The sequence below is a fragment of the Xiphophorus hellerii genome, chromosome 16 (assembly GCF_003331165.1).
Source record: "Xiphophorus hellerii strain 12219 chromosome 16, Xiphophorus_hellerii-4.1, whole genome shotgun sequence".
NCBI lineage: Eukaryota > Metazoa > Chordata > Actinopteri > Cyprinodontiformes > Poeciliidae > Xiphophorus > Xiphophorus hellerii.
In genome coordinates, this window is record NC_045687.1 from 397,207 (window position 1) to 421,564 (window position 24,358).

Consider the following 24,358-nt stretch of genomic DNA (forward strand, 5'->3'; position numbering starts at 1 on the left):
CCCTCAACTGGCTCCTCTCGATGTGAAGGAGCAGCGGCTCTACTCTGAGTCTCTCCTGGATGACTGAGCTTCTCTCTCTAAGGGAGAGCCCAGACACCCTACGGAGAAAACCCATTTCGGCTGCTTGTATCCGCGATCTCGTTCTTTCGGCCATGACCCAAAGCTCATGACCATAGATGAGGGTGGGAACGTAAATCGACCGGTAAATCGAGAGCTTCGCTTTTTGGCTCAGCTCTCTCTTCACCACGACAGACCGGTACAACGCCGCTTCATGGCAGACGCTGCACCAATCCGCCTGTCGATCTCCCGCTCCCTTCTTCCCCCATTCGTGAACAAGATCCCGAGATACTTGAACTCCTCCACTTGGAGCAGGACACCCCCCCTGACCCGGAGAAGGCACTCTACCCTTTTCTGGCTCAAGACCATGGCCTCTGATTTGGAGGCACTGATCCTCATCCCGGTCGCTTCACACTCGGCTGCAAACCGCTCCAGCGAGAGCTGCAGATCACGACCTGATGAAGCCAAAAGGACCACATCGTCTGCAAAAAGCAGAGATGAGATCCTAAGGCCACCAAATCGGATCCCCTCAACACCTTGGCTGCGCCTAGAAATTCTGTCCATGAAAGTGATGAACAGAATTGGTGATAAAGGGCAGCCCTGGCGGAGTCCAACTCTCACCGGAAACGAGCCCGACTTACTGCCGGCAATGCGGACCAGACTCTGACACCGGTCATACAGGGACCTGACAGCCCGTATCAAAGGGCCCAGTACCCCATACTCCCGGAGAACCCCCTACAGGGCTCCCCGAGGGACACGGTCGAACGCTTTCTCCAAGTCCACAAAACACATGTAGACCAGTTGGGCGAACTCCCATGCACCCTCCAGGACCCTGCCGAGGGTGTAGAGCTGGTCCAGTGTTCCATGACCATAACCAGAACCACACTGCTCTTCCTGAATCCGAGGTTCGACTATCCGACGGACCCTCCTCTCCAGGACCCCTGAATAGACCTTGCCAGGGAGGCTTAAGAGTGTGACCCCTCTATAATTGGAGCACACCCTCCAGTCCCCCTTTTTGAACAGGGGGACCACCACCCCAGTCTGCCAATCCAGGGGAACTGCCCCTGATGTCCATGCAATATTGCAGAGTCGCGTCAGCCAACACAACCCTACAACATCCAGAGCCTTAAGGAACTCCGGGCGGATCTCATCCACCCCCGGGGCCTTGCCACCGAGGAGCTTCTCAACCACCTCGGCGACCTCGTCCCCAGAGATTGGAGAACCCAACCCAGAGTCCCCAGGCTCAGCTTCCTCAATGGAAGGCATGTTGGTGGGATTGAGGAGGTCTTCGAAGTACTCTGCCCACCGGCCCACAACGTCCCGAGTTGAGGTCAGCAGCACACCATCCCCACTATAAACAGTGTTGGTGCCATACTGCTCCACCCCCCCCCCCCCCCCCCCCCCCCCACACACACACACACTCCCTTGCGGCCACAGCTCCGACCGGCCGCCTCGACAATGGAGGCACGGAACACGGTCCACTCAGACTCCATGTCCCCCACCTCCCCCGGGACGTGTTCAAAGTTTTGCTGGAGATGGGAGTTAAAGCTCCGTCTCACAGGGGATTCTGCCAGACGTTCCCAGCAGACCCTCACAACACGTTTGGGCCTGCCAGGTCTGACCGGCTTCCTCCCCCACCACCGGAGCCAACTCACCACCAGGTAGTGGTCAGTGGACAGCTCCGCACCTCTCTTCACCCGAGTGTCCAAGACATACGGCCGCAGATCCCGATGAAATGATGACAAAGTTGATCATCGAACTGCGGCCTAGGGTGTCCTGGTGCCAAGTGCACATATGGACACCCTTATGCCTGAACATGGTGTTCGTTATGGACAATCTGTGACGAGCACAGAAGTCCAACAACAGAACACCGCTCGAGTTCAGATTGGGGGGCCGTTCCTCCCAACCACGCCCCTCCAGATTTCACTGTCATTGCCCACATGAGTGTTGAAGTCCCCCAGCAGAACAAGGGAGTCCCCAGGAGGAGCACTCTCCAGTACCCCCTCTAAGGACTCCAAGAAGGGTGGGTAATCTGAACTGTCGTTTGGCCCGTAAGCACAAACTGCAGTCAGGACCCGGCCCCCCACCCGTAGGCGGAGGGAGGCTACCCTCTCGTTCACCGGGGTAAACCCCAACGTACAGGCGCCGAGATGGGGAGCAACAAGTATGCCCACTCCTGCCCGACGCCTCTCACCCTGGGCAACTCCAGAGTGGAAGTATGTCCAGCCCCTCTCAAGGAGACTGGTTCCAGAACCAGAGCCATGCGTCGAGGTGAGACCGACTATTTCTAGCCGGAACCTCTCGACCTCACACACTAGCTCCGGCTCCTTCCCCACCAGAGAGGTGACATTCCACGTCCCAAGAGCTTCTGCAACTGAGGATCAGACCCCCAGGGTCCCCTCCCTCGGCCGCCACCCATCACACAATGCACCCGACCCCTTTGGCCCCTCTCACAGACAGTGGGCCCATGGGAGGGGGGACCCATGTTTCCTCTTCGGGCTGAGCTCGGCTGGGCTCCATGGGTAAAAGCCCGGTCACCAGGCGCTCGCCATCGTGCCCCCCCTCCAGGCCTGGCTCCAGAGTGGGGCCCCGGTGACCCGCGTCCGGGCAAGGGAACACGAAGTCCAATGGTGCCGTTCATCATTGGGGTCTTCGGGCTGCGCTTTGTCTGGCCCCTCACCTAGGACCTGTCTGCCTTGGGTGACCCTACCAGGGGCATGAAGCCCCAGACAGCATAGCTCCTAGTATCATTGGGACACTCAAACCCCTCCACTACGATAAGGTGGCAGCCCAAGGAGAGGCACATAAATCCAAAGAGCAGAAAATAAATGTACTTGTGATAACTTTCCTATCTTGTTGTTTTTTTAAAATGGTTCATTATAGGGTTTGGGTCAATAATCATCCACCCAGATTGAAGGAGACTGATTCTGAAAGATCCAATCACACTCACATTCATACTCTGATATGCTGATCTATTGGCAGCTTGGGATTAAGTGCCATGCCCATGGGCACATCAACATACACACACATTTTAGATTGCAAGACAGTACTCTGCTAATCCCAGCCAGAAATGTTGAGTTTATTGTTTCTGAACTATTTTCCAACCAGAGGTGCTTTGTACTCTGGTTAGAAAGCTTTTGGATGTTGGCCATGTTGTTTCTTGTGCATCTATTGCTCAGAAATAAATTGATAAATCTCACCTAGATTAAATATTAGCCCTTTTTGTGGCTGTGGCACTGAAAGAATTAATTCACAGATTATTTCCACGTTTCTCTGGCTGTTCAAAAGGGCATCCTTTTTCACTGGGTGGTGGATGTCAGGTCAGCCTTAGATAAACATTTTCATGTTTAGGTGATTTATGTATTTAAGCGTTTTTCAGCATTACAGAAAGCAGCAAGTTGCTCACATGCATGAACCGATGATTTCTTTTAACTACGTCTTGATCTCAGTAATCATTTTCATTTCTGCTAAAAATTAATCCAAATGTGAAATCTGCAACTTTGTCCTTTCCTCAGAACCAGTTCTGCGATCAGATCAAGCAAAGGGTTTGAAGCAAAGAGTTCACCTGCCATGAACTCTGATCACTGAGATAAAACAAACACTGGAATAATATTTGATATGACATTGGACTTTGGTATAGCAGTCTTTTATTATCTTTGTATGACAGGTTATTAAATAAACTCTTATGTCTTGAGTCCTGTTGTTTCATTTAATCTGATCTACCAGATCCAGACCTTGTTTATTACTGTTTTGACATATTTTATCTTTAATGCCACCTTTACAAGGTAGAAACAGTCCAGAGTTCATCTCATGTGGGCAGAGCAGGAAGGTAATCGTTCCTCTCCACTGACTCATTAATGAACCTGTAAGCTGTAGAAAAGAACATAAAATCTGTTTGTCATATTTCTTGTTTTGCACATTGTTGTCTGTTTTGGTTCCAATCTGGACTGACTGAAGATGAGTCTTTGTAAAGGACAGAAGAGCAGAACCGTGTCTTCAGCACCCACCTATGAGGGGCCGTTTAGGACAAAATTTACGTTTTGTCTCTCACACACTACCAAAAAGTCTCGCATACTCCAAAAAAGTAGCCACGCACACTCCAAAAAATTACGTTTTGTCTCTCACACACTACCAAAAACTCTCGCATACTCAAAAATTACTCACGCACATTCAAAAAATACTCAAATTGCGTATACACACACTACTAAAATGTCACACACACACACACAAACGTTAACTTTCTCGCTCACATACACTACTATCAGCTCGCTCACATACAGACGTTTATCTCTCACATACACAAGACTAAAGTTGAACACACACACAGTACTAAGACTCGTTTTATGAATGTGTGAGAGCGAGACTCTTTTTGAATGTGTGAGAGTTGTCACGGAAGAGGCGGGGCATAATTTTTGGATCAAACTGCGCATGCGTAGATCCTAAACTATAAGTTTCGATTGTTGACTCACTGTATGTTCTATTACTTAGTATATTTGTGCTTTTAAATATATATAGAACGTTTAACTTTCTTGTAGATTAAATGTGCTATAGAAATAAATGAATCTGATTGATTGATTAAAAATAGCAAAATTGCTGTAGTACAATCTGTCCACTGGGTGCCAGATTGTAGCACTGCGGGCAGTCGTTGAATCGTTTAATGCGCCTGTCAAAGTGCTGGTTGCCTCCGGAGAAGATAGAATGGTGTTTAAAATGGCAGCTGCCTGACCAATTCTCTCTCGTTTCGAATTAGAGTTAGCCATGTTCGGTATAGCAAACTCTTTCTTCTTCGGCACTAGTTGGCGCCGGTTAATAATTCCTGTAATACTCTGATGTCCAGCCGCTCCCAGCTGATAGAACTGGACCTGACTGGAAACGTCCTGCCTGGCCCAGGAGTGAAGCTCCTATGTGATGGACTTGCAAGGCAATACTGTAAACTGAAGACACTGAGGTCAATTCCCTAAATATTTTTGGTTTGTTTTAAATTCTCAGTTTGAACTCTCTGAACTTTTGGGTCTGAAAGAATTTAACTGTATGAGCATAGTGGCATGGAGACAATAACTGGGCTCTGGGCAGGATTTACGTTATTTTTGACAAAGTGAAACTTACAACATCCTTTCCTTTTGAAGTCATAGGTATGTTTTGAGCTGTTTGTCAATGTGAACAGCAGCTTCCAATAAATTGATATATACTGATGATCAGATTCAAATCTTAAATTCTGTTTAATTATCTGATTAGATGTTTTTATTTTCTGTCCAGACTGAGAGGCTGCAGGCTGTCAGAAATCAGCTGTGATAGTCTGGTTTCTGCTCTCATGTCAAATCCTTCTCATTTGAAACATCTGGACATGGGTCTGAACAATAAGCTGCAGGATTCTGGCATGAAACAGCTTTGTGCCTTTCTAGAAAATTCAGAAAGTAGACTGAAGACACTCAGGTCAGCCCACAAAATTCATTTTATTGTTCTTCCTCTCGCCTTTGTTAAACAAACAAGCAAAATCTAACCTGGTTTGACAGAAAATGTTTTTCTTTGCTTAGATTGCTAGAATGTAGCCTAACTGGAATAGCCTGTGCTTATTTGGCCTCTGCTCTGAAGTCCAACCCCTCCCATCTGACATATCTGGACATGAGTGGGAACAACCTTCAGGACTCAGGTGTGAAGCACCTGTGTGCTTTCATGGAGACTCCTAACTGCAAACTGCAGAAACTGAGGTAAGGTCACCATCTTCCTGTTAGCAACCTTAGACATTGACTAATCTGATTTAGATCAGATCATCTAAATGTGATGGGAAAGGACAAAAATGTGGAGATTTCACTGGGAGTAAAAAGCCCCACATTAAAATGCTGCCACCACCATGCTTGATAGTTGGTACAGTCATGCTAGGTGTGACGATGTGTCTGAAAACCAAATGTGTCTTGTTGTTCATCAGTCTGTGGGGCTGCAGGCTATCAGGAACCAGCTGTGCTTCTATAGTCTCGGCCCTAAACACCAACCCGTCTTTTCTGAAGCGTCTGGATCTGAGAGACAACAACCTGCAGGATTCAGATGTGGAGCAGCTGCTGGATCTGGTGGAGAGTCCACAATTCAGACTGCAAAGGCTGAGGTCAGCGAGGGCGTCTTTCTGCCTTCACATAAAATAAATGAAGAGAATGGAAGCAGTTATTTATCATTACTGTTCTCTCATCTTTCCTCTGCAGATGGAAATGATGATCCTTTTACAGATGAAGAGGAGGGGATCTGAGGAGGTTAAACTGGACAGTCGACTGACAGGAAAGACTTATTTAGTTTGTGTGTGAACCGGGTTTTTATATACTTGTGGGGACCTATTTCTGTCTACATTGTGGGGTTGTGAGGACCACGGCTTCTTGTGGGGACAAATCCCAGTGATGGATAGGATTAGGAATAAACTGTAAATGAATGGAAGTCAAAGTCCCCACAAGACACAAAAACATGACTGTGTGTGTGGCGGTAATAGCTCTACTGCATCTCTCACAATGTGTCATAGATGCTGCCTGTTAATATATTTCCATTGTTCTGATCCTGATGTGTCAGAAATGCTAACGCTGAAGGTAACGAAACGTTTAAGCTCCTCCATGCAGGAACCTGACCGTGTTGAGTCCATTAAAGTTAAAACCAAGTCCTTTAAACTCAATTTTTATAATATTTCAGAAGGAAAAACCTTCCAGTCCGTTTAAATAAACTTATTTAATTATTTCATAATAATGAAAATCTCACAAGAAATTCTTTTTTCATTTTTAATTCCAGACTGTCTCAAAGTGTTTAAGAAGTTTTGTTCAAAAGTTTTGCAGTGTGGCTCCAAGTTCATGAATTAAAAAATTTCAGGGGCCATTTCAATTCTTGTTAAATTAAAATTGGACCATTTTAATGCAACAAAAAGAACAAGTTGTTGTAGCTCCAAAAATGGTCTCAGACATTTGCTTTAAAAGGTTTACAGTCTCCTGAGGTTTTTTGGTCTAAAAGTTTTTAAAATTTATTTCCAGCAACAAAAGAGAGAATGTTTTTTAATGAGCTTTTACATCTAAGTCTGTCTCTGCTTAAAAGGAAGCTGGATGATTTTGGCCTATCACATTAAGCTAAATTCATTCCAAGGGCCGTGTTGCATTTACTGCTCATGGGATCTGAGTGCAGGGAGCCCTCCCAACAAAGATGTGCCCCGTTTCCTTGTGGGGTCCAACATCCTGGACCCCACACTGCTTAGGAGCATCTCCTAATGTGTAGCCTGCTTTTCCCCTTCCCCTTGGGGAAAAAGCAGCCCAAGGGGACTAGTGGCAGCAACTAAAATATGTGTTTAAGTGTGTGCTCTTGCCCTCTTGCCCTCTTGCCCTCTTGCTCTCGGTGAAGGCGGACGCTTTTTCCCTCTGCTCCCTTCCTGCCTTGCCTGCTCTGTTTTTGTCATGTCTTTTTCTATATTTTTGGAGCCTTTCTTTGCACATCCTCCAAATCTACAAATTATGGATCTGGTCAACTGGTCTCTCAAAGGAATTGATCAAATTTTCTCGATGAGAAGACTGGGCACAGGAGAGTCCTCTTGTCCTGCAGGGATTCACCCTGGATTTATTCATGATAAAAGGATTTCTCCTGTTTGGAGCTTGTGGATTCCTGGCTTATCGACAAATTTGTGACGTTCTTGGCCAAACTAGCGAACACTCAGACTGTTCGCTAGTTCAGGCTAGCGAACTACCAGAGACATCTTGTGTCTCTGGTTGGCCAGAGACACAAGATGGATGTGAGTCTTGCTGAGACTCGCAGCCCAGCGGAGGACTCTACAACTCACTAATGGAAAGGAATCCATCTTGGAGAAGTTGCTAGTTTTGGTTCAGTGGAACGACCAAACTAATTTGGATGATTGGGAACTGCGATGTTTTGGAGAGACTTTAGGGAAGATTGAAATTTACAATCTACCCGACCTAAGACATTCTGTATCTGAATGGACTTTCCCTCTGTTTCCTTGGAAGGGCTGCATATTTTCAATCTCCTTGAAGATATGTAAACATAACGCTCCTTCCCACCTCAGCCTGTTATCCATGCAGCTGTGGAGCTGAGCGCTCCCAAGGACATTCCTTGATAACATCTTATCGGACTTCTGTCGGGAGGTTGAGCAACGTGGTTTCATGGCCCTGTGATGTCACCGCCTTCACTCATGTCTTTGTTTTGTCTGGATGTTGCCATGTGCCCTAATGTGTCCTTTCCTCTTTTTATTTTGTTCCCCTTTTTGTGAGGATTTGGTTTTTCTGTGTATTAATTTAGGTTTCTGTGCTCAGTTGTCCACAGCTGTCACTCGTTTCTCCTGATTGCCTTCCCTGCGTATTTATTCCCACCTGTGTTTCCTGTTCCCTGTCAGGTCCTTGTCGTAAGTTGTGTCTTTACTGTGGCGTCGTCGTTGTTTCCTGTCGCCTAGTTGCTACCAGAGTCTGAGCTCCTAGCCTTCTGCTCACCTGTGCTGCCTGGACTTCTGTACTCCTTGTATATTCATCATTAAATCATCACTTTTCTCACCATCCACCGCGTCTACCTCACCTTCGCTTAACCACACATCATGACACTTTGATTATTTAGAAACTGCGGCGTACTCGTTACTTTTACAAATTTAGAGCATACTTACAAAGTCCAGAGAATACTTACTTCTACTTATCTAGCATCCCAGAACAGCAGCACCCAGTTTACACACTTTAGATCAACATTAGATTCTTTTCTTCTTCTTCTCTTTCCTTTGGTTTGTTATTTTGGTTGTATTTCCTTTTAATTCCTGTAAAGAACTTTGTTGCCTTGTTGCTGAAAATGTGCTATAGAAATAAAATGACCTTAACCTCAGTGGCGACCCCTTGTTCGAGGGAGCTGGTACTGCAAATAAACGCACCACAGGAAGTATGTATCATTTAACCAATGAAGAACCCTCCAAGTGTGTGTGTGTGTGTGTGTGTGTGTGTGTGTGTGTTGAAATGTCCTTGTGTTGATATTTTGCATTGATTGCAATTATAGTTGATTCATCCTAAAGTTCATCTTAATCTGTGGTAGTGTTAAATAGAGTTATTTGGAAGCTTATCTTTAAAATTATTTTATGAAAATGTCTTTATATTAAATTTGTAAATGAAACTGAAATCTATAATTATATTTTCAAACAGAGCTTAAAGAATTTAAAAATATTTCTTAAGGGTAACTTTACCTTCTTTTGTCATGAGCTGTAATATTTGGGACAGTAGAACAGATCTGTTTCAGGCAGGGCTGACCTCTGACCTGCAGGGAGGATTATTTTGATACTACAGCAGTTTGTTTCTAACAGTTTGTTCATTAAAAGTGTTTCAGTTAAATTCTGTTTGCATTTCTATTAAAGTTTGTATTTTGTGACCACTAAACTAAAAATGAAAGGTTTTTGTCTCTTTCAGTCCCACCGTGTTTTATTAACAGGTGACGAAACAACAACGACACATTACTGCTCCGCCACACCAACAACAACATGTCTTCAGTCAACATTTACAACTGTCTGACATCATGGAAGTGTCCAAGCAGGACGTCTGGGTCCCGCCTCCAGTTTTCCCAGAGTTCCCAGTGTCTGAATCCGTCCTCCCAGAGAGCGAAACAGTAGGATGTTGACATGGTTGTAGCTCAGTAGTCGTCATGGTAACCCTGCTCTAAGTTTTTTTGGTAATGTTGCCGTCGCGGCGCGACTGTTGCCTCCAGGATCTGGATGTTATTCCCGACAGCGAGTGAAGTTCCAAACATCTCCAAAAAAATGAAAACCACAGATGGAAAAGTTCTGGAGAACATCGTCCATCTGTCGCAGAACCAGGAATGAGTCCAAACAGGTCGGATTAATCTCCCAAACAACCCAGAGAATTGAATTTAAAAAAGGTTCTGACATTATCCATGGGAACTCTGATGTTAACAAAAGGCGCTACATGGAGGAACCAGAACCGGGTGGGTTCTGTTCACCCGGTACAGAAAACTGTAATCAATAATCTCAAGAAATTAAGTAGAATTAAAGAGAAATAGTGACAGGAAATTAAATCCAATAACACCTAAAAATAGGAGTGTTTATTTAAAACTGATTAAATTAAAGGAAATCTACATGTAAAAAAATGCTTCCCTCTTTAATTTCATATCTAGAACATATTTTGTACCTTTATTAATTTCAGGCTGACATTGCACATTAGAAATTGTTCATTGTGTTTCGTCTGGTGAAATAAAAGTTTAACTTTTAATTTTAGCTAATGCTTTCAAAAATATGAATAGCTAGGGATTTAAAATTTAAATTACATTTTAAATTTGAAAATTTTCCAAAATCAAAGTGCTAAAAAAGCAACGAATCGGCTGAAGAGGAAACAAACTGGAAGTTCTGAACAGGTTCTCCTCCTGGGTTTGGCTCCTGGAACCAGAAACTTTTACACCAATCAGTTTCATCATCATCATCACACCTTCAGAGGCTCCGCCCCCTTCACACCTGCAGTCGTACCTGAACCAAACGCAGCAGCAGCAGCAGGACGAGTCAGAGAAAAAGCATCATGATGATGGTTTCATTAATATCGATAATCCAGCATAGAGACAAACAGCAGGTCAGACATGAGCTGCAGGTTTAAACCCAAATCTTCTTCCTCATGTTTCGGTTTTGAGATCCTTCCTCAGGGTCGTCTTCCTCTTTTAAGCCCCGCCCACTTTTAGATGATTTAATCCGGTTCCGGTTCTCAGAACCATCCAATTTAATAGCAGAAATAAACTAAACTTCAGGTTAAGAAGTAAATACCTGCCCTGCATCATCAGGTCCTTGAGTTTAAAGCTGCAGTTCATTGATTCAGAAAAATATCCTTAAATTTCTTTTAAAAGCAGAAAAGTCTGAAAATTACATATGTAATTAAAGATTCAGAATATCTGATTTAAAAGTTGAATGATGATTGGCTGATTATCAGAGCAGCTGATCAACATATGGTACCACCGAACAGCGCCCCCTGCTGAGGCCCCAGCAGAAAGGGAAGTAAACATATGATCCGTGTAGAACCGACGGAACCCTCCCCGGTTCCGGACGCCGAGCTCCGCAGCATTTGTTTGGGATCCTGGAGGCGACTGACACTTCCTCTCCTTCCTGACAGCGACGTCACGCTCGCTTCAGTCCAGCTGATCAGTGATGACATCAAAAAGGAGGCGGAGTCTCCTCATCCCCCGTCCCTCGCCTGGCGACTCCCTGCGAGCCAATCAGAGGAGGCGGGATCATCTGAAACCCGCCCGGATACGAGACTGAGCGGAGGGAGCCCATTGGCTGCAGTCAGAGTCCAGTTTGAGTGTTTGAACGTCCTTCAGTGGTCGAGTCCAGAGAGCAGAGAAAGAAAAGACCTGCAGGAAGAAAACAGCATTAGAAGGGACAGTTCACACTTCCAGAACCAGAACCAGAACCAGAACCGTCTGCTCTCCTGCTGGACTTCAGACCCACAGAATAGTTCTGGTCTCATCATGTCGACCTGAAGGATGTTCGGTTCACCTGCAGCCGCCGCATTACATCACATCAGGAAGCCGTCGTTAATCTAAGGCGCTCTGACATCACAGAGGAAGAACTGCTGTGATTGGCTAACCTCAGACTCCCGTCAGCTCATTGGCTGATTGATGTCAATGAAGTTTATTTAAGGTGTGAGAGAAAAAAGGTCTGCAGAGATAAAAGCTGTGATTTAAATTCTAACTGTAACTTAGTATAAATCTGGCTCTTTCTTTTTGCCTTTTGCTTCAGTTTCGTGTTCTTGCAACTCAGTTCGCTGTTAGCTGCCTGTTAGCTGCCTGTTTGCTGCCTGTTTGCTGCCTGTTTGCTGCCTGTTTGCTGCCTGTTTGCTGCCTGTTAGCTGCCTGTTAGCTGCCTGTTAGCTGCCTGTTAGCTGACTGTTAGCTGCCTGTTTGCTGCCTGTTTGCTGCCTGTTTGCTGCCTGTTAGCTGCCTGTTTGCTGCCTGTTAGCTGACTGTTAGCTGCCTGTTTGCTGACTGTTAGCTGACTGTTAGCTGCCTGTTTGCTGCCTGTTAGCTGACTGTTTGCTGCCTGTTTGCTGCCTGTTAGCTGACTGTTAGCTGCCTGTTTGCTGACTGTTTGCTGCCTGTTAGCTGCCTGTTTGCTGACTGTTAGCTGACTGTTAGCTGCCTGTTAGCTGACTGTTTGCTGCCTGTTTGCTGCCTGTTTGCTGCCTGTTTGCTGCCTGTTTGCTGCCTGTTAGCTGACTGTTAGCTGCCTGTTTGCTGACTGTTAGCTGACTGTTAGCTGCCTGTTTGCTGCCTGTTAGCTGACTGTTTGCTGCCTGTTTGCTGCCTGTTAGCTGACTGTTAGCTGCCTGTTTGCTGACTGTTTGCTGCCTGTTTGCTGCCTGTTAGCTGCCTGTTTGCTGCCTGTTAGCTGACTGTTAGCCTCCGGACCTCTGGCTCTTTCACGGCGGTTACATCTCCAAACAGACTCAACGTCTCGCCAAGCTGCAGCAAAAATGTTGCATCAACTGAAGTTTGGTAAATGAAAAGGGAGCGTCCAGCTGCTGCTCTCAGGCCGTTTCTGATGGGAAACTTTTCACACGTTGATCAACCAACCAGTTTCTCCAAGATGGCTGCTTAAATTCAGAGGAGACCCTTTGACGGCCGCTGAGACTTTTAGTCTTTGATTCAGTTTGAGATTATTCTATAATGAGAGTTTATGGAATATATTTGCATTTGTTTTAACTTTATTCTTAAATATCTTTTCTTCTTCTTGCTGTTATTTTGCTTCACTTTCCTGAACGGTGCAGCCTGCTGGTTAACGCCTCCTGTTTTTATGTCCTTTAACTGAGGTGAGGAAGTGAAGGTCATGTTGTGGGTCATGACCTTCAGGCGTCCTGCAGGGGGGTCAGCTGACCCCATGTGACTGAAGTGTGTGGTAAGAGCCCCCCCTGGTGGTCAGTAAAAGGTCATGCAGTCAGTGCCCAGCATCTGTTTCACTGCAGTGAATAAATGGCAGCGTGACTTCGGGTCATGTTGCTGCTCTGAACACGTCAGGGTCATCTGGTGCTCAACCTGGACGGCTCCCAGTTAAACCAGTAGAAAACCAGCAGCAGCGTTTGAGGAACCTGAAAATAATCCGCATTCCTGGGAGATCATCTCTGTTTCAACCCCTGAAAAGGAAACAGGAAGTGCAGACGGGCTCTGGGTCGGGTTCTACCTGCGGGTGGGCTCCAGGTGCGTCCCGGTCCGGCCCGGTCCCGGTGCTACGTTTGGGACCGGACCCCCGGCTGGCTGCTGGGCTCCCTGGCCTCCTTCCCGTCCGGCAGCGCGGCGCTGATCTCCTCCTCCGGGTCGTAGTAGTAGAACTTCCTCAGGTAGGCGATGAGCGGCCTGGAGGACAGAGGGAAACGCCTTTTACCTGCAGCACAGGTAACGATCCCACGAGCCAATCGGCAGCTCTCTAAGCCGAGCTGCTGCCGATTGGACAATTTCACTTCTGTTTCTGCTCTGCGCTGCGACTTCCTGTCTCCCCTGAGTACGGGCTGGGGGCGGGGCTTCTGCAGGTACGTACGTAGGTAGTGGCAGCTCCTGGATGTGGTCGATGCGAACCAGCTGCCTGATGCAGAAGCGACACAGATGCTGCAGAGACTTGACGCTGCTGAACCTGGAGACCGGATACAGGAGCTGGACCGGAGTGGGAGGCAGACCTGGAGACACACACACACACACACAGGTAAACACATCCATTCAATAAAGGAAACAGGAACTTATTGTGTCTCCATGGCAACAGAGAGATGTTCAAACAAGCCGGCTGAGTGTTTTTGTTTGTTGTTTTATTTGCAGCTTGGAGTTTAAAAGAATTAAAATAAAATAATCGGCTGTCAGTTTGGAAAATAAATGTTAAAAATCACCAGAGAAAAGTTTGGACTCCAGAAAACCGCCGGTCCAGAACCAGGCTGAAGGAAAGTCTGGATGAAGTAAATAACAGTCTGCAGTCATCAGAGTAAAAACTGAAGATTCATCTGCAGTTTCCTGTGTAACGTTCTGGTTCTGGTTCTGGCTCTGGTTCTGGTTCTGGTTCTGGCTCTGGTTCTGGCTCTGGCTCTGGCTCTGGCTCTGGTTCTGGTTCTGGCTCTGGCTCTGGTTCTGGTTCTGGCTCTGGCTCTGGTTCTGGCTCTGGCTCTGGTTCTGGTTCTGGTTCTGGCTCTGGCTCTGGCTCTGGTTCTGGCTCTGGCTCTGGTTCTGGCTCTGGTTCTGGTTCTGGCTCTGGCTCTGGTTCTGAGGCTGAAACCGACCCAATACTTCCATCTATCAAAGGTCGGACAGAAACCCAAATCACTTCATTATTCCAATGAAAGGATATTTTTCCGGGCTCAGCAGTATTTTGCTCTCCTTGTAATAGAAAATCCTCTAAAGGTTTTTAATAAGGAACAAAAACTGCAGAATTCCTTAAATTGTTCCGAAAGTTTAACTACAAAATCTGAGATTTTGAAGCAAAAAATCCCAGAAATAATTCTGAAATCCTGGAGGAAGCCACGGAAACATCTGCAGGCTGACGGGTCCGGTTCTGGATTTGAAATGTTCTCGGAGGTTCTGCAGGTGAGACGGGTCGGTTCCTACCTGGGACTCTGGAGCGCAGGAAGTAGAGGAACTTTCCGTTCTTGGAGTGCATGATGGCTCTCTCGATGAACTCCACCACGGAGTGGCAGCGGTCCTCGAACTTGGGGTGGCACCACAGACTGAAGGTTCCTGCCGGACGGAGAGGTCAGCGGGTCACAGGTGACGGGCGGAGTCCTGGTGTGTGTGTGTGTGTGTGTGTGTGTGTGTGTGTGTGTGTGTGTGTGTGTGTGTGTGTGGTACCTCTGTAGTGCTCCATGCGTGTGTGGTGTGTGACTCCCTGCGACCGGAAGCTCAGACTCAGGATGTAGCGAGGATCCGAACTGTCCCGCACCAGAAACGATCCGTCCGGTTTCCCTTTCAGCTTCATCTCTGCGTCTTCCCAGTTCATCGGACCCCAGTACCAGCCGCACTGCAAACACGCCCCAAACTGTTAGGCCCCGCCCCCTTCCTCGCCACCAACGTCCAATCAGAGTGCAGGAAGACACACCCACCTTCTCCAGCTCCCTCAGGCTGGTGGCGAAGCTGCCGGCGTCGGGCCGGCTGAGGGGGCAGCGGGGGGCGAGCCGGGGCGGCGGGTTCTGGCCGTCGGGTCGCAGCGGTACCGGGCGGGGCAAAGCCCGCAGGAACGTGTCTGGGGCAGAGAAACAGACCCGAGTTACAATCGGACCGGACCGGGCTGAAACCATTAATATGATTAATTGATTATTTATTAGTGATTATTAATAGGATCAATTGGTCAGCATGATCACCTGATTATACATATAATTGTCTACTTTAGTACCAATTAATTTTTTTTACAATCAATTAATCCTGAATAATCTGATTAACCATGACTGATCATGATTAATCAATTATAAAAAAACCTGTCGATTATTTTATTAATCAATTAATCAATCAGATCGTTTCCTGAAGGAACCACAGAGCAGGAATGAAGTCAAAACTGGACAAAAGTATAAACATTTTGCATTTAAATAATATTTGTTGTCTGTAAATCCACGAATGACGACTTCCTGTCCGATGGGTTAGGGTTAGGGTTAACCCAGCGGTCGGGATAGGGTTAGGGTTAACCCAGCGGTCGGGATAGGGTTAGGGTTAGGGTTAACCCTACGAATGACGGAGCACCGACACTGCAAAAAATGATAAAACTTTACTGAATTTTCTGTTGTCACTTTTCCAACGTTTCCAGCTTTTTCACCCATTTTTAGCCAGCAGGGTGCGTCCAGAACCAGAACCAGAACCAGAGTCCAGATTCAGAGTCCAGATCCAGAACCAGAACCAGAGTCCAGATTCAGAGTCCAGAACCAGAGTCCAGTTTCAGAACCAGAACCAGAGTCCAGATTCAGAACCAGAACCAGAGTCCAGAACCAGAGTCCAGATTCAGACTCTGGGTCGTTTGGGAGATGAGATGCTAATATGAATTCCAAAACTCTGATCCGCCTAAAATCCTCGGTCTCGGTCCGGTTGAAGTGAACTCTTGCACGGTTGAAAACATATCTGAAAGCAACCTGACTAGAAACCGCTCCGAAAGCAGGAAGTGAGCTACAGCGCAGGGCATTCTGGGTAAATACAAACACACATTTCCACCATTAGAGGAAAAAACGTCTCGTGGTCAGACGTGGAGTAGACGAGGTAAAGGCAGAAAATATATGGCAGCTGCTTGTAACCACTCACAAAACTAGGTTTTCAAGCTAATCAGTGTGAAAATGGAGGAAGTTTGATTCCCTCGTTCACTGAAACATGAAGGTCAAAAGGTCAAAAGGCTTCAGGACATCAGAATCTGTGACATGAGGAGGACAAGTTTCCTGGGTATGAAGAACCAGAAGCTGTTCTTGACACAGGAGCAGCAAAAAGATCCTCCGCTCTGTCTTCTTCAGAGGTTTTTGTGTCGATTCCTTCAGTAGTTCTTGGTGCAGCGCCCCCACAGGTGACGGGGGGAACAGCTTTGTCAGTTAGTTTCAGTCGTTTGACTCAGCGCAGTGTGAAGACAAACTACAGTCCTGAAAATGTAACAGATGTTGCAATTTTGATCCCCAATCCAGCCGAGTCTGTCAGGTGGGAGGAAACTTAAATCTGGAGAAGTTATTCCTCCATATTTCTCCAGGCCTGAAACCTCTAAAGTAAAAACAGATCAAGTGTTTAACCGCCAGAGTTTGAAAATAAATTCAGGAGCACAATCTAAAACTTTTTTACATCTGAAAGTTTTTAACATTTTGTTTAAACCAGATGGAAATGAACTTCCAACAAGTTTGTATTGTTGAAAGAAGGAAACTTGGAACAAAATAAAACTCCTGGATTTATTTATCAGCTCTGGTAGCTAAAAGCCTTTGCAGAGGTTCTGAACTGATCCGGATCAGTTTGGCTTTGGACTTGAACCAGTGGGCCCAGTATGATTGGCCCGCTGGTTCTGGTTCTTTGGTTGTGGAGCTGCTGAAAGTAGAAGTGCAACAGGAACCGGGGGCGGAACCGGAACCGGGGCGCAGTGGTCCGGGTCTCACCGTTGAGGCTCAGGCTGTGCTGGATGGTGCTCAGGGTCGGGTGCAGCGCCAGCGGCCGGGGAGGCAGAGACTGCATGGAGGCCCCCGCGCTGCGCTCCGTGAACGGCCCCTGGAGCTGCGGAGGACCCCCGAAATCATCTGCAGGTCAGAGACAGACAGCTGTGAGAGGAGGCCCGGCGGTTCTGAAGCATCCAGACTGCCAGGTTGGTCCGGATGGATCGGAATGTTTTCCGATTCCAGACTTTCATCACTATCGCAGCCTGACGGCAGCATCCCGTCTGACTCCTGATTATCATCCATCACTTCCTGAAATTCACTCGGAAATAGTCAGAAAAACTGGAGCTAAAGACAAAAACAGAATTTATTTCTCCCGTCCCTCAGAGAGGAACAGGAAGGTCAGAGAACGGGATGAAAAACGATCTTCCTGCTGCTCCACAGGGTTTTTAATATAAGGTAATTCTGTTTAATATATTTATGAACTAAATGTAAAACCTGCATCGTGACCGAAACGTTCAATTTTAGGCTGTAGTAGCGCCGAGCGTTTAGCACAGGATGGACGTAGCATCATGGAAACATCGTCCAGCAAACTGATGATAAATTTACACATTCCCATGCTCGACACAAAAAATGTCAGCTAGCTAGCTGGTTAGCAAAGGTACATTAGCAGCTAGTTAGCGGTAGCCTCAACCGCCTCGAGTCACAGGACAGACGGAAGACGTCTGTATGACCAAAACTTTGTCTGACAGAAAATCCCTCAAACAACGTGAGATGAAATTATCCTGCCAGAGTGACACAGTTCATTTTTTGTAATAAAATTTGAATATTTTAAGGCCTTAATTGTGAACAAATGAATTTAAGTCTTTCTAAGAGCTTCAAGGATGTGTGACGGTACGACAATGAGAGCAACCCGATCGGAGGAGAGGACAGAAGAAGAAGAGGAGGAAGAGGAAGAGGAAGTACCGAGCAGGCTGAGGCTCCGCCTGGGAGGGGGGGGCGGCGTGGGGGGGTGCTGAGCGCCCCCCCCCCTGCGGGAAATGTCCACATCGACCAGCGAGACCGTCTCACCTGGACAGAGGAGGGGTTAGTGAGCAGAGAGGAAGAGCTGAGTGATGAAGATGAGGACAGGTGATGAAGATGAAGCTGCTGAAGGGCCTTCATCCCGAGTTCCCGCCTGCGGTTCTAAAGGAGAACCTTGTGGACCCACAAACAGCCCAAACCTTCATGGGGTCGTTGTCATGGCGACTCATCCTCCTACAAAACCGACCGCTGGACGTCTCAGAACCAGCTGGGCTGAAGGAGCCCGGAGGGCGACAGAACCGACCCGCCGTGGGGTTCCTCAGGGCTGCCGCCATGTTGGAAATCTCCATGGTTACCAGGCTGTGACACAAGCTGCTTTATAACTTTATGCGCCTCATCATAGAGTCATTGTTACTTTTTACCCTAAAACGTGTGAAAAAGGTGAAACAAAACGCAAAGCGGACCAATCAGCTAACAGCTACGTTAGCGCTCTGAACCAATCAGCTAACAGCTACGTTAGCGCTCTGAACCAATCAGCTAACAGCTACGTTAGCGCTCTGAACCAATCAGCTAACAGCTACGTTAGCGCTCTGAACCAATCAGCTAACAGCCACGTTAGCGCTCTGAACCAATCAGCTAACAGCTATGTTAGCGCTCTGAACCAATCAGCTAACAGCTACGTTAGCGCTCTGAACCAATCAGCTAACAGCTCCAGAGTTCCCTCAGGTCTCGCTCATCGCGGTGGTTGAGTTGCCATGGCGATCCACTAGCAGTCCTCCATGTTTTTGAGTTAAAATATGTTGAAAGTCATCAGGAAATTTGAAAGCACGAAGAGGAAATTATGTTATTGAAAGACATGAACTGTAGTTAAACTACTGAGCCTTAAAACGAGGCAAATAAAATGAATCTAAAATAAATTGTTGTCACTTTGTAAAACAAAACTCTTGGTGTTGATGATACATTTTTAGACAAACTGATGGGAGAGAGAGAGGATGCAACTGTCAGAAGGCAAATACAGCCCCGCCCAAAAAGATAATCAGTAAGAAAATGTTAATCAAATTAATATTTCGCCTTTGATTTTACCGTTTATTCCTTGGTGTAAAGTTCCAACTAAAACGATTTAACTGGATTTAACTGCAGTTGAATCCTAACAAATTAATCAACCTGTGGATCTTAAACAAGCCACTTGGACACCAAGTTAAAAGTAACTTGAAAGAAATATCTAAAATGGACGAGTCAGCATGTATGTTTAAATAACCTCAGGGCGGAAAATTAAAGTTTGAACTGTTTTAAGTTTTCTGGTGTTTTGGTGTTTTCACCTGCTGGATGTTATTGGTTGTTATTTATTCAAGCGGATTCAGTTGTTTGCTAGGAGTGCTCTGATTGGATGGAAAGACATTTCGCCAAGTAAAGCCTGGCGGTCCGCCATGTCTGCATCACTGCCTCCAACCAATCAGCTGCAGCGGCTCATTAACAGCTCACTGATCTTCACGCAAACACTCGGCCCACCAGAAACCCCATGATGTGTCACGGCTGCCGAGCGACAGGCCGCGTTCCTGCCAGGTGTTCACCTGAGCAGGTGAACTCACCGGTGAAAGCAGGAGTGAACGGCACCGGGGCGAAGGCACTGTGAGGCCTGGAGACCTGCAGCCTGGAGACAACAGAACACAAACAACATCAACACTCAACAGTTTCCACACGACCAAGCCTTCAGCCTGATGGTGGTCAGATCAATCAGCCACTCTCAGGCCGCCATCTTGGTAATCTCCATGGTTACCAGACTGTGACCCAAACCCTCCCTGGTGGGAACCCCAAACTGCTGCCATGGAGACAAGCTTTATCTGAGGTCTGAGAGAAGGATGCTGTCGCCATGGTAACCTCCCATCTCTCTCTCTCTGCTGAGCAGTGAGACTGCTGGTCACCATGGCAACAGCTGCAGGGAAAAGTTGCGCGGGAGCCGAATGAAGTTGAGTCGGATCTGAGAGCAGAAATAGAAACGGAGACGAACCGTCAAGGTCCGGTTTCAGTCAGAACATCTGGGTCTTAACTGAGCCAGCGCTGGTGGTTCTGATGATCAGAACCTTGGACCGGGCTCAGTTACTAAACAGAACCAGATAAGTCCAGAATCAGATGAGCAAAAAGATGACAGATTAGATTTTAGAAAACTAAAACTAGAACAAGCAGAGTCAGAGTCCAGATCCAGACCCAGAACCAGCAGGACCTCCAGAACCGGTCAGCAGTCCTTGCTTCAGTTTCTGGAGGTTGCAGCTGGTCTCCCTGAAGGTCCAGACCAGAACCGGCCCGGTTCTCTGTAACAAGGTGACGGTTTGTCGTCAAGTTCCCCAAATAAACCAAACGGACCCGAGTTGGTTCAGAACTGCTGCTCAGATGGCTGAAACAAAGAGCTGCTTAGAAAGTCATCAAAAACACCAGTTGGTGTGGAAACTAAAGGACTTTGACTAGACCACTAAGGCCGGTGGTTGGGCCGAGCGCAGTCCACCAGAACCACCCTGGTTCTGTATCGAAAAATGTTCAGTTACTAAAGTTTGGAGGCACATGAGCCATTTGGAAATAAACCCAGTTGATCCGTTTTTCTGTTACTGGTGAATAAAAACCTGATTTAACAACATTCAGCCTGGTGGCCGCCAGGCTGATGAAACACCGGACCGGACCAGGACCGGGCCGCTGTTTTCTTCAGTCCATCTGCTGCTGGTGTCCCAGTTTGGACTCAGCTGGGCCCAGCCAGATCACCACGGCTCCACCGCCGTGCTTCACAGCTGGGAGGAGTTTGGTTTGTCTTGTCTCTCCAAGAAGCCGGACTGGTTCAGTGCCCTGACCTTTGACCTTTACCCGACTTCTGACTGAAGGCCTTCAGAGGAACAAGGATTTGTTTGGAGAAATCAGATCAGCCTCCATGAGGCTGTGAAAGGTGCCGTCGTCACGGCGACAGAGGGATCTTACCTGTCCTGGTCGGTGCTGCTGCAGGTGGACCCCCACACGTCCAGCAGGCTCCCCCCTGACGAGGTGGAGGACGCCAGCGACGGCCGCTTGTCCAGCAGGCCGGCCGACCCGCCGCTGGAGCTCTTGGTTCTGAACAGCTTGCTGAGCCGGACCTTCAGGGACCCCCCCTTCCTCGACTTCCTCCGCGGCGTCCTGTCGCCCCCCCCCTCCAGGACCGTCAGGGGGGAGGCAGCGCGCCCGGAGCCGCCCGCCGCCGCTCCGAGCTTCGGGGTAGCGGCGCGGCTCTGGGGCTGGGACCGGGACCGGTGCTGCGGGCACGGGCCCAGGTCAGGGGGAGCGGCACCGGCGGCCGGGGGGCCCTGTGGCGCCACAGGGGGGGCGGCGGCAGCGCGGCACGTGGGTTCGGTGCAGACGCCCGCCTCCTCGGCCAGTCGGTGGACCTGTCGCATCAGGCCGCTCAGCGTCCCGCCGCCAAACACGGTTCCGGCTCCCCCCGCCGGCCCCCCGACGTCGCCCCCCCCGGCCTCCTCCTCGCCGTCTCGGCCCCCCCCCTGCGCCAGCTCTCCGACCTGATCGGACCCCAGGCCTTCCAGAACCAGCAGAGCGTCGCTGGTGTCGCTGGGGTCGTCTCCGGGGGCAACCGGACCCGCCGCCAGGATGCCGTGACAGGAGCAGCGAGGGGGCGGCGGCACCCCATCTCCCCCGCCCACTCCCTCCCTGCCCTCACCCAGCTGACCCAGCTTCTGGGCCAGCACCAGTACCGGGTCTTCAGCCCCAGACGGGCAGGTTCTCCTGAGCTCCAGCAGGCCCAGGCGCAGGGCCTGGTCCAGCAGACCCGGGGGCCACTTGGCCAGCCGGTGTCGGTGGCACAGGATGGGGATGGACTCTGGATCCAGGGCAGGGACCGGCGGGGGGTTCTGAGGCCCGTCGGACCCTTTGGATAGTCTGACCACGGGGTGCCACTGCAGGTTCTCCTCCGGGGATGGGACACAGCCAAAGTTCTGCTCCTTCCCGCCTCCAGGTCGGGAACCAGCTGTGCTAGCAGAACCCGAACCTGGACCCGGCTCCAGCTTCTGTCTCTCCGGTTCCTCCTGCAGGAATGCAGCTGGCGGCGGCTGCTGCTCCAATCCGGACCGCAGCAGGTTCTGTAACACCATCAGCTGTGCCCTGGATCCGTGTCCGCCCGAACCGTCCACGAACCGCTGCGCCGCTGCGGCAAAGTCCTCAGGCGGCGGGGACAGCGGCGCCTCGGAGCTCGGCGGGCCCTGCGACAACCCCAGACCGACATCCAGCTCTCCCTTCCCGGGGAGCGGCGAACTATAGTGCGGGGATGCGGATCCGAGGCCTGCCGAGGGGCCGCCGGACTCCACATCAAACCCGCCGCCGCGGTGTCCCAGCGCGGCTTTCACCGGTCCGAACCCGCCGCCTCCGGACCGGATCAGGTCGTCGGGCTCGTCCAGCCGGTCGTACTCCGCGGCGGAGACGAGCCGCATCAGGACGAAGTCCGGAGACATTTCTTGCTGCGCGTCATTCATGGCGGCGGGCTAACGTTAGCGGCTCCGCTCTTACATAACAGCTGCTGCATCTCCGCGCCGAGCTCCGGGCCGCTCCGGGCGGCGCAACCTGCGGTCCGGACCGGGTTGGGACGGGGACGGCTCCACGGGACCCACGGAACAACAAGGGGCATGAGAAACCCGCCCGGTTAGCCGCTAGCCTCCAACCGAGTCATCCTCCAGTGAGACAACGGGATGTGATGAAGAGGAGGGCGGGGAGCGGAGCTGCGCAGGCGGCTTCGCTGATCGATCAGAGCCGATCGATCAGCGGGGCTGGAGAGCCGATCAGCTGCTATTATTATTATTATTGAACAATTGAACACGAACTTACTTTTGTTTTTAAATAGGTTTTCAAGATTATTTAAAATATTAGGTAATATAATATTATGTAATTCTGAACAGAAGGAAATTAGATTTCCTTTTTTTTCATTTATTTATTTTTTTCACTGGTTTTTTTGTGAAATAATTTCTGTTTCTTTCTTGCTTGTTTATTTGACAGAAGTTAAACTGTCTTTATTGATGGTTTGAGTATTTGGAAGACATAAATAATTTACCAGTAAACAGAAATGGATGAAGCTGGAAAACTTAAAGCCACATTCATTGGGATCCTCCGGGATGAGCTGTGCGCAGGAATTTCTAAAATATTTTTAAGCAGATTTTTATCAGGTTTTCTGTTTAATTAATTTAGTACATTTGTGATGATACACTCTAAACCAGAGGGGCCCAAAGTGGGTCCTGGAGGCCCGGCATCCTGCATGTTTTAGTCCCTCCCTGGTTTAACGCACCTGGATCCAATGATGGCTCGTTAGAGGCCTGAGAAGAACTTTGACAAGCTGAGAAGGTTGTTGGTACCAGGAAGAAACTAAAACATGGAGGATACCGGAGTTCTGACAATCTGTGCTACCTTGTCAGATTTTCCTACCGTAGCACGAATAGATGGCTAGGTCTATCTGTCTGTGCTACCCGTCTAAAACTGCTACTGTCATGTTTACAGACTACAGCAGGTTGATGGTGTTAAATATATTGGATTATTGGAGTAACTAAAGTGGAAGCTTAGCAGTTATGGTTAGCTTAGCATCGGAACAATTTCTATCCATGACGAAACCACAAGAAGATGACTTCCTTCATCTGAATATCTACCTGTTTAAAATGAAAAGCTGTAGATGTTTGCACTAATCCTTTTATCCTACCTGTTGAAACTATTTTAAATACAGAGATTTGTAAGAATAAAACCGGATCAGGGGAAGCAGGTTTTTATTGGAATTAAATGAAAGACTAATACAGATCAGTGACTCTTTCTTAATCTGCTGTATGACAGACTTTATTAAATGCAGCCACAACGTGTCACCGAACTGCTCCAGTCACTGTGTTCCTGAAATAATAGGACATGATTCACAATATTACACGGCTATTACAGCTTCAATCCCACATAGCATCGCTACCAACATCTATTTAGCAAAGTTTAATAAAAAAAAGAGTATAATTAAACTAAAATATTTTAAAGTATAGGGACAAAAAAGCCCAAAAAACAACGTATTTTGTCCTGATTAACAATGACTTGTTTACAGTAACGACTTTGCAGACGGCAAACTAAAGCTATTTATAGATAAATTTATAAGCTGCTGTCATGTAAACTAAAAACATGAAGTAATACAGCAGCTTAATGAAAGCCTGGAATAAAATAAATTAAATAAAACTTACCGTAAT

At 48.0% G+C, this 24,358-nt stretch overlaps 2 protein-coding genes across 3 annotated transcripts; one reads left to right on the forward strand and one right to left on the reverse strand.

Annotated features, from left to right (window-relative positions):
• The first annotated feature begins 4,887 nt into the window (after window positions 1-4,887).
• Window positions 4,888-6,774, forward strand: LOC116735395 (NACHT, LRR and PYD domains-containing protein 14-like). Its single transcript, XM_032587270.1, has 5 exons — window positions 4,888-5,005; window positions 5,314-5,490; window positions 5,592-5,765; window positions 5,984-6,157; window positions 6,252-6,774. Exons 2-5 carry the CDS (start codon window positions 5,369-5,371, stop codon window positions 6,259-6,261), a joined length of 480 nt encoding a protein of 159 aa, XP_032443161.1. The 5' UTR covers window positions 4,888-5,005; window positions 5,314-5,368; the 3' UTR covers window positions 6,262-6,774.
• A 2,674-nt stretch (window positions 6,775-9,448) lies between these two features.
• Window positions 9,449-22,996, reverse strand: LOC116735394 (suppressor of cytokine signaling 7-like). Of its 2 annotated transcripts, XM_032587268.1 has the most exons (10): window positions 21,099-22,996; window positions 19,727-19,788; window positions 18,081-18,185; window positions 17,121-17,258; window positions 15,117-15,256; window positions 14,866-15,034; window positions 14,626-14,754; window positions 13,577-13,712; window positions 13,223-13,395; window positions 9,449-11,397 (listed from the first exon to the last, which is right to left on the reverse strand). In XM_032587268.1, exons 1-9 carry the CDS (start codon window positions 22,631-22,633, stop codon window positions 13,269-13,271), a joined length of 2,541 nt encoding a protein of 846 aa, XP_032443159.1. In that variant the 5' UTR covers window positions 22,634-22,996; the 3' UTR covers window positions 9,449-11,397; window positions 13,223-13,268. The 2 variants fall into 2 exon arrangements, with proteins under 2 accessions (XP_032443159.1, XP_032443160.1); XM_032587269.1 differs by lacking the exon at window positions 18,081-18,185 and having other exon boundaries at window positions 21,099-22,993.
• Between the last annotated feature and the right edge of the window lie 1,362 nt (window positions 22,997-24,358).

Excerpts from the sequence above, each read along its gene's own strand:
- LOC116735395 (XM_032587270.1), top strand. The coding sequence starts at position 5,369 with ATGTCAAATCCTTCTCATTTGAAACATCTGGACATGGGTCTGAACAAT. Across the intron at positions 5,491-5,591 it reads AGTAGACTGAAGACACTCAG|ATTGCTAGAATGTAGCCTAA; the intron begins GTCAGCCCACAA and ends TTCTTTGCTTAG. Across the intron at positions 5,766-5,983 it reads TGCAAACTGCAGAAACTGAG|TCTGTGGGGCTGCAGGCTAT; the intron begins GTAAGGTCACCA and ends GTTGTTCATCAG.
- LOC116735394 (XM_032587268.1), bottom strand. The coding sequence starts at position 22,633 with ATGAATGACGCGCAGCAAGAAATGTCTCCGGACTTCGTCCTGATGCGG. Across the intron at positions 19,789-21,098 it reads AGCAGCACCGACCAGGACAG|GCTGCAGGTCTCCAGGCCTC; the intron begins GTAAGATCCCTC and ends TGTTGTCTCCAG. Across the intron at positions 13,396-13,576 it reads CAGGAGCTGCCACTACCTAC|GCCGCTCATCGCCTACCTGA; the intron begins GTACGTACCTGC and ends TCTGTCCTCCAG.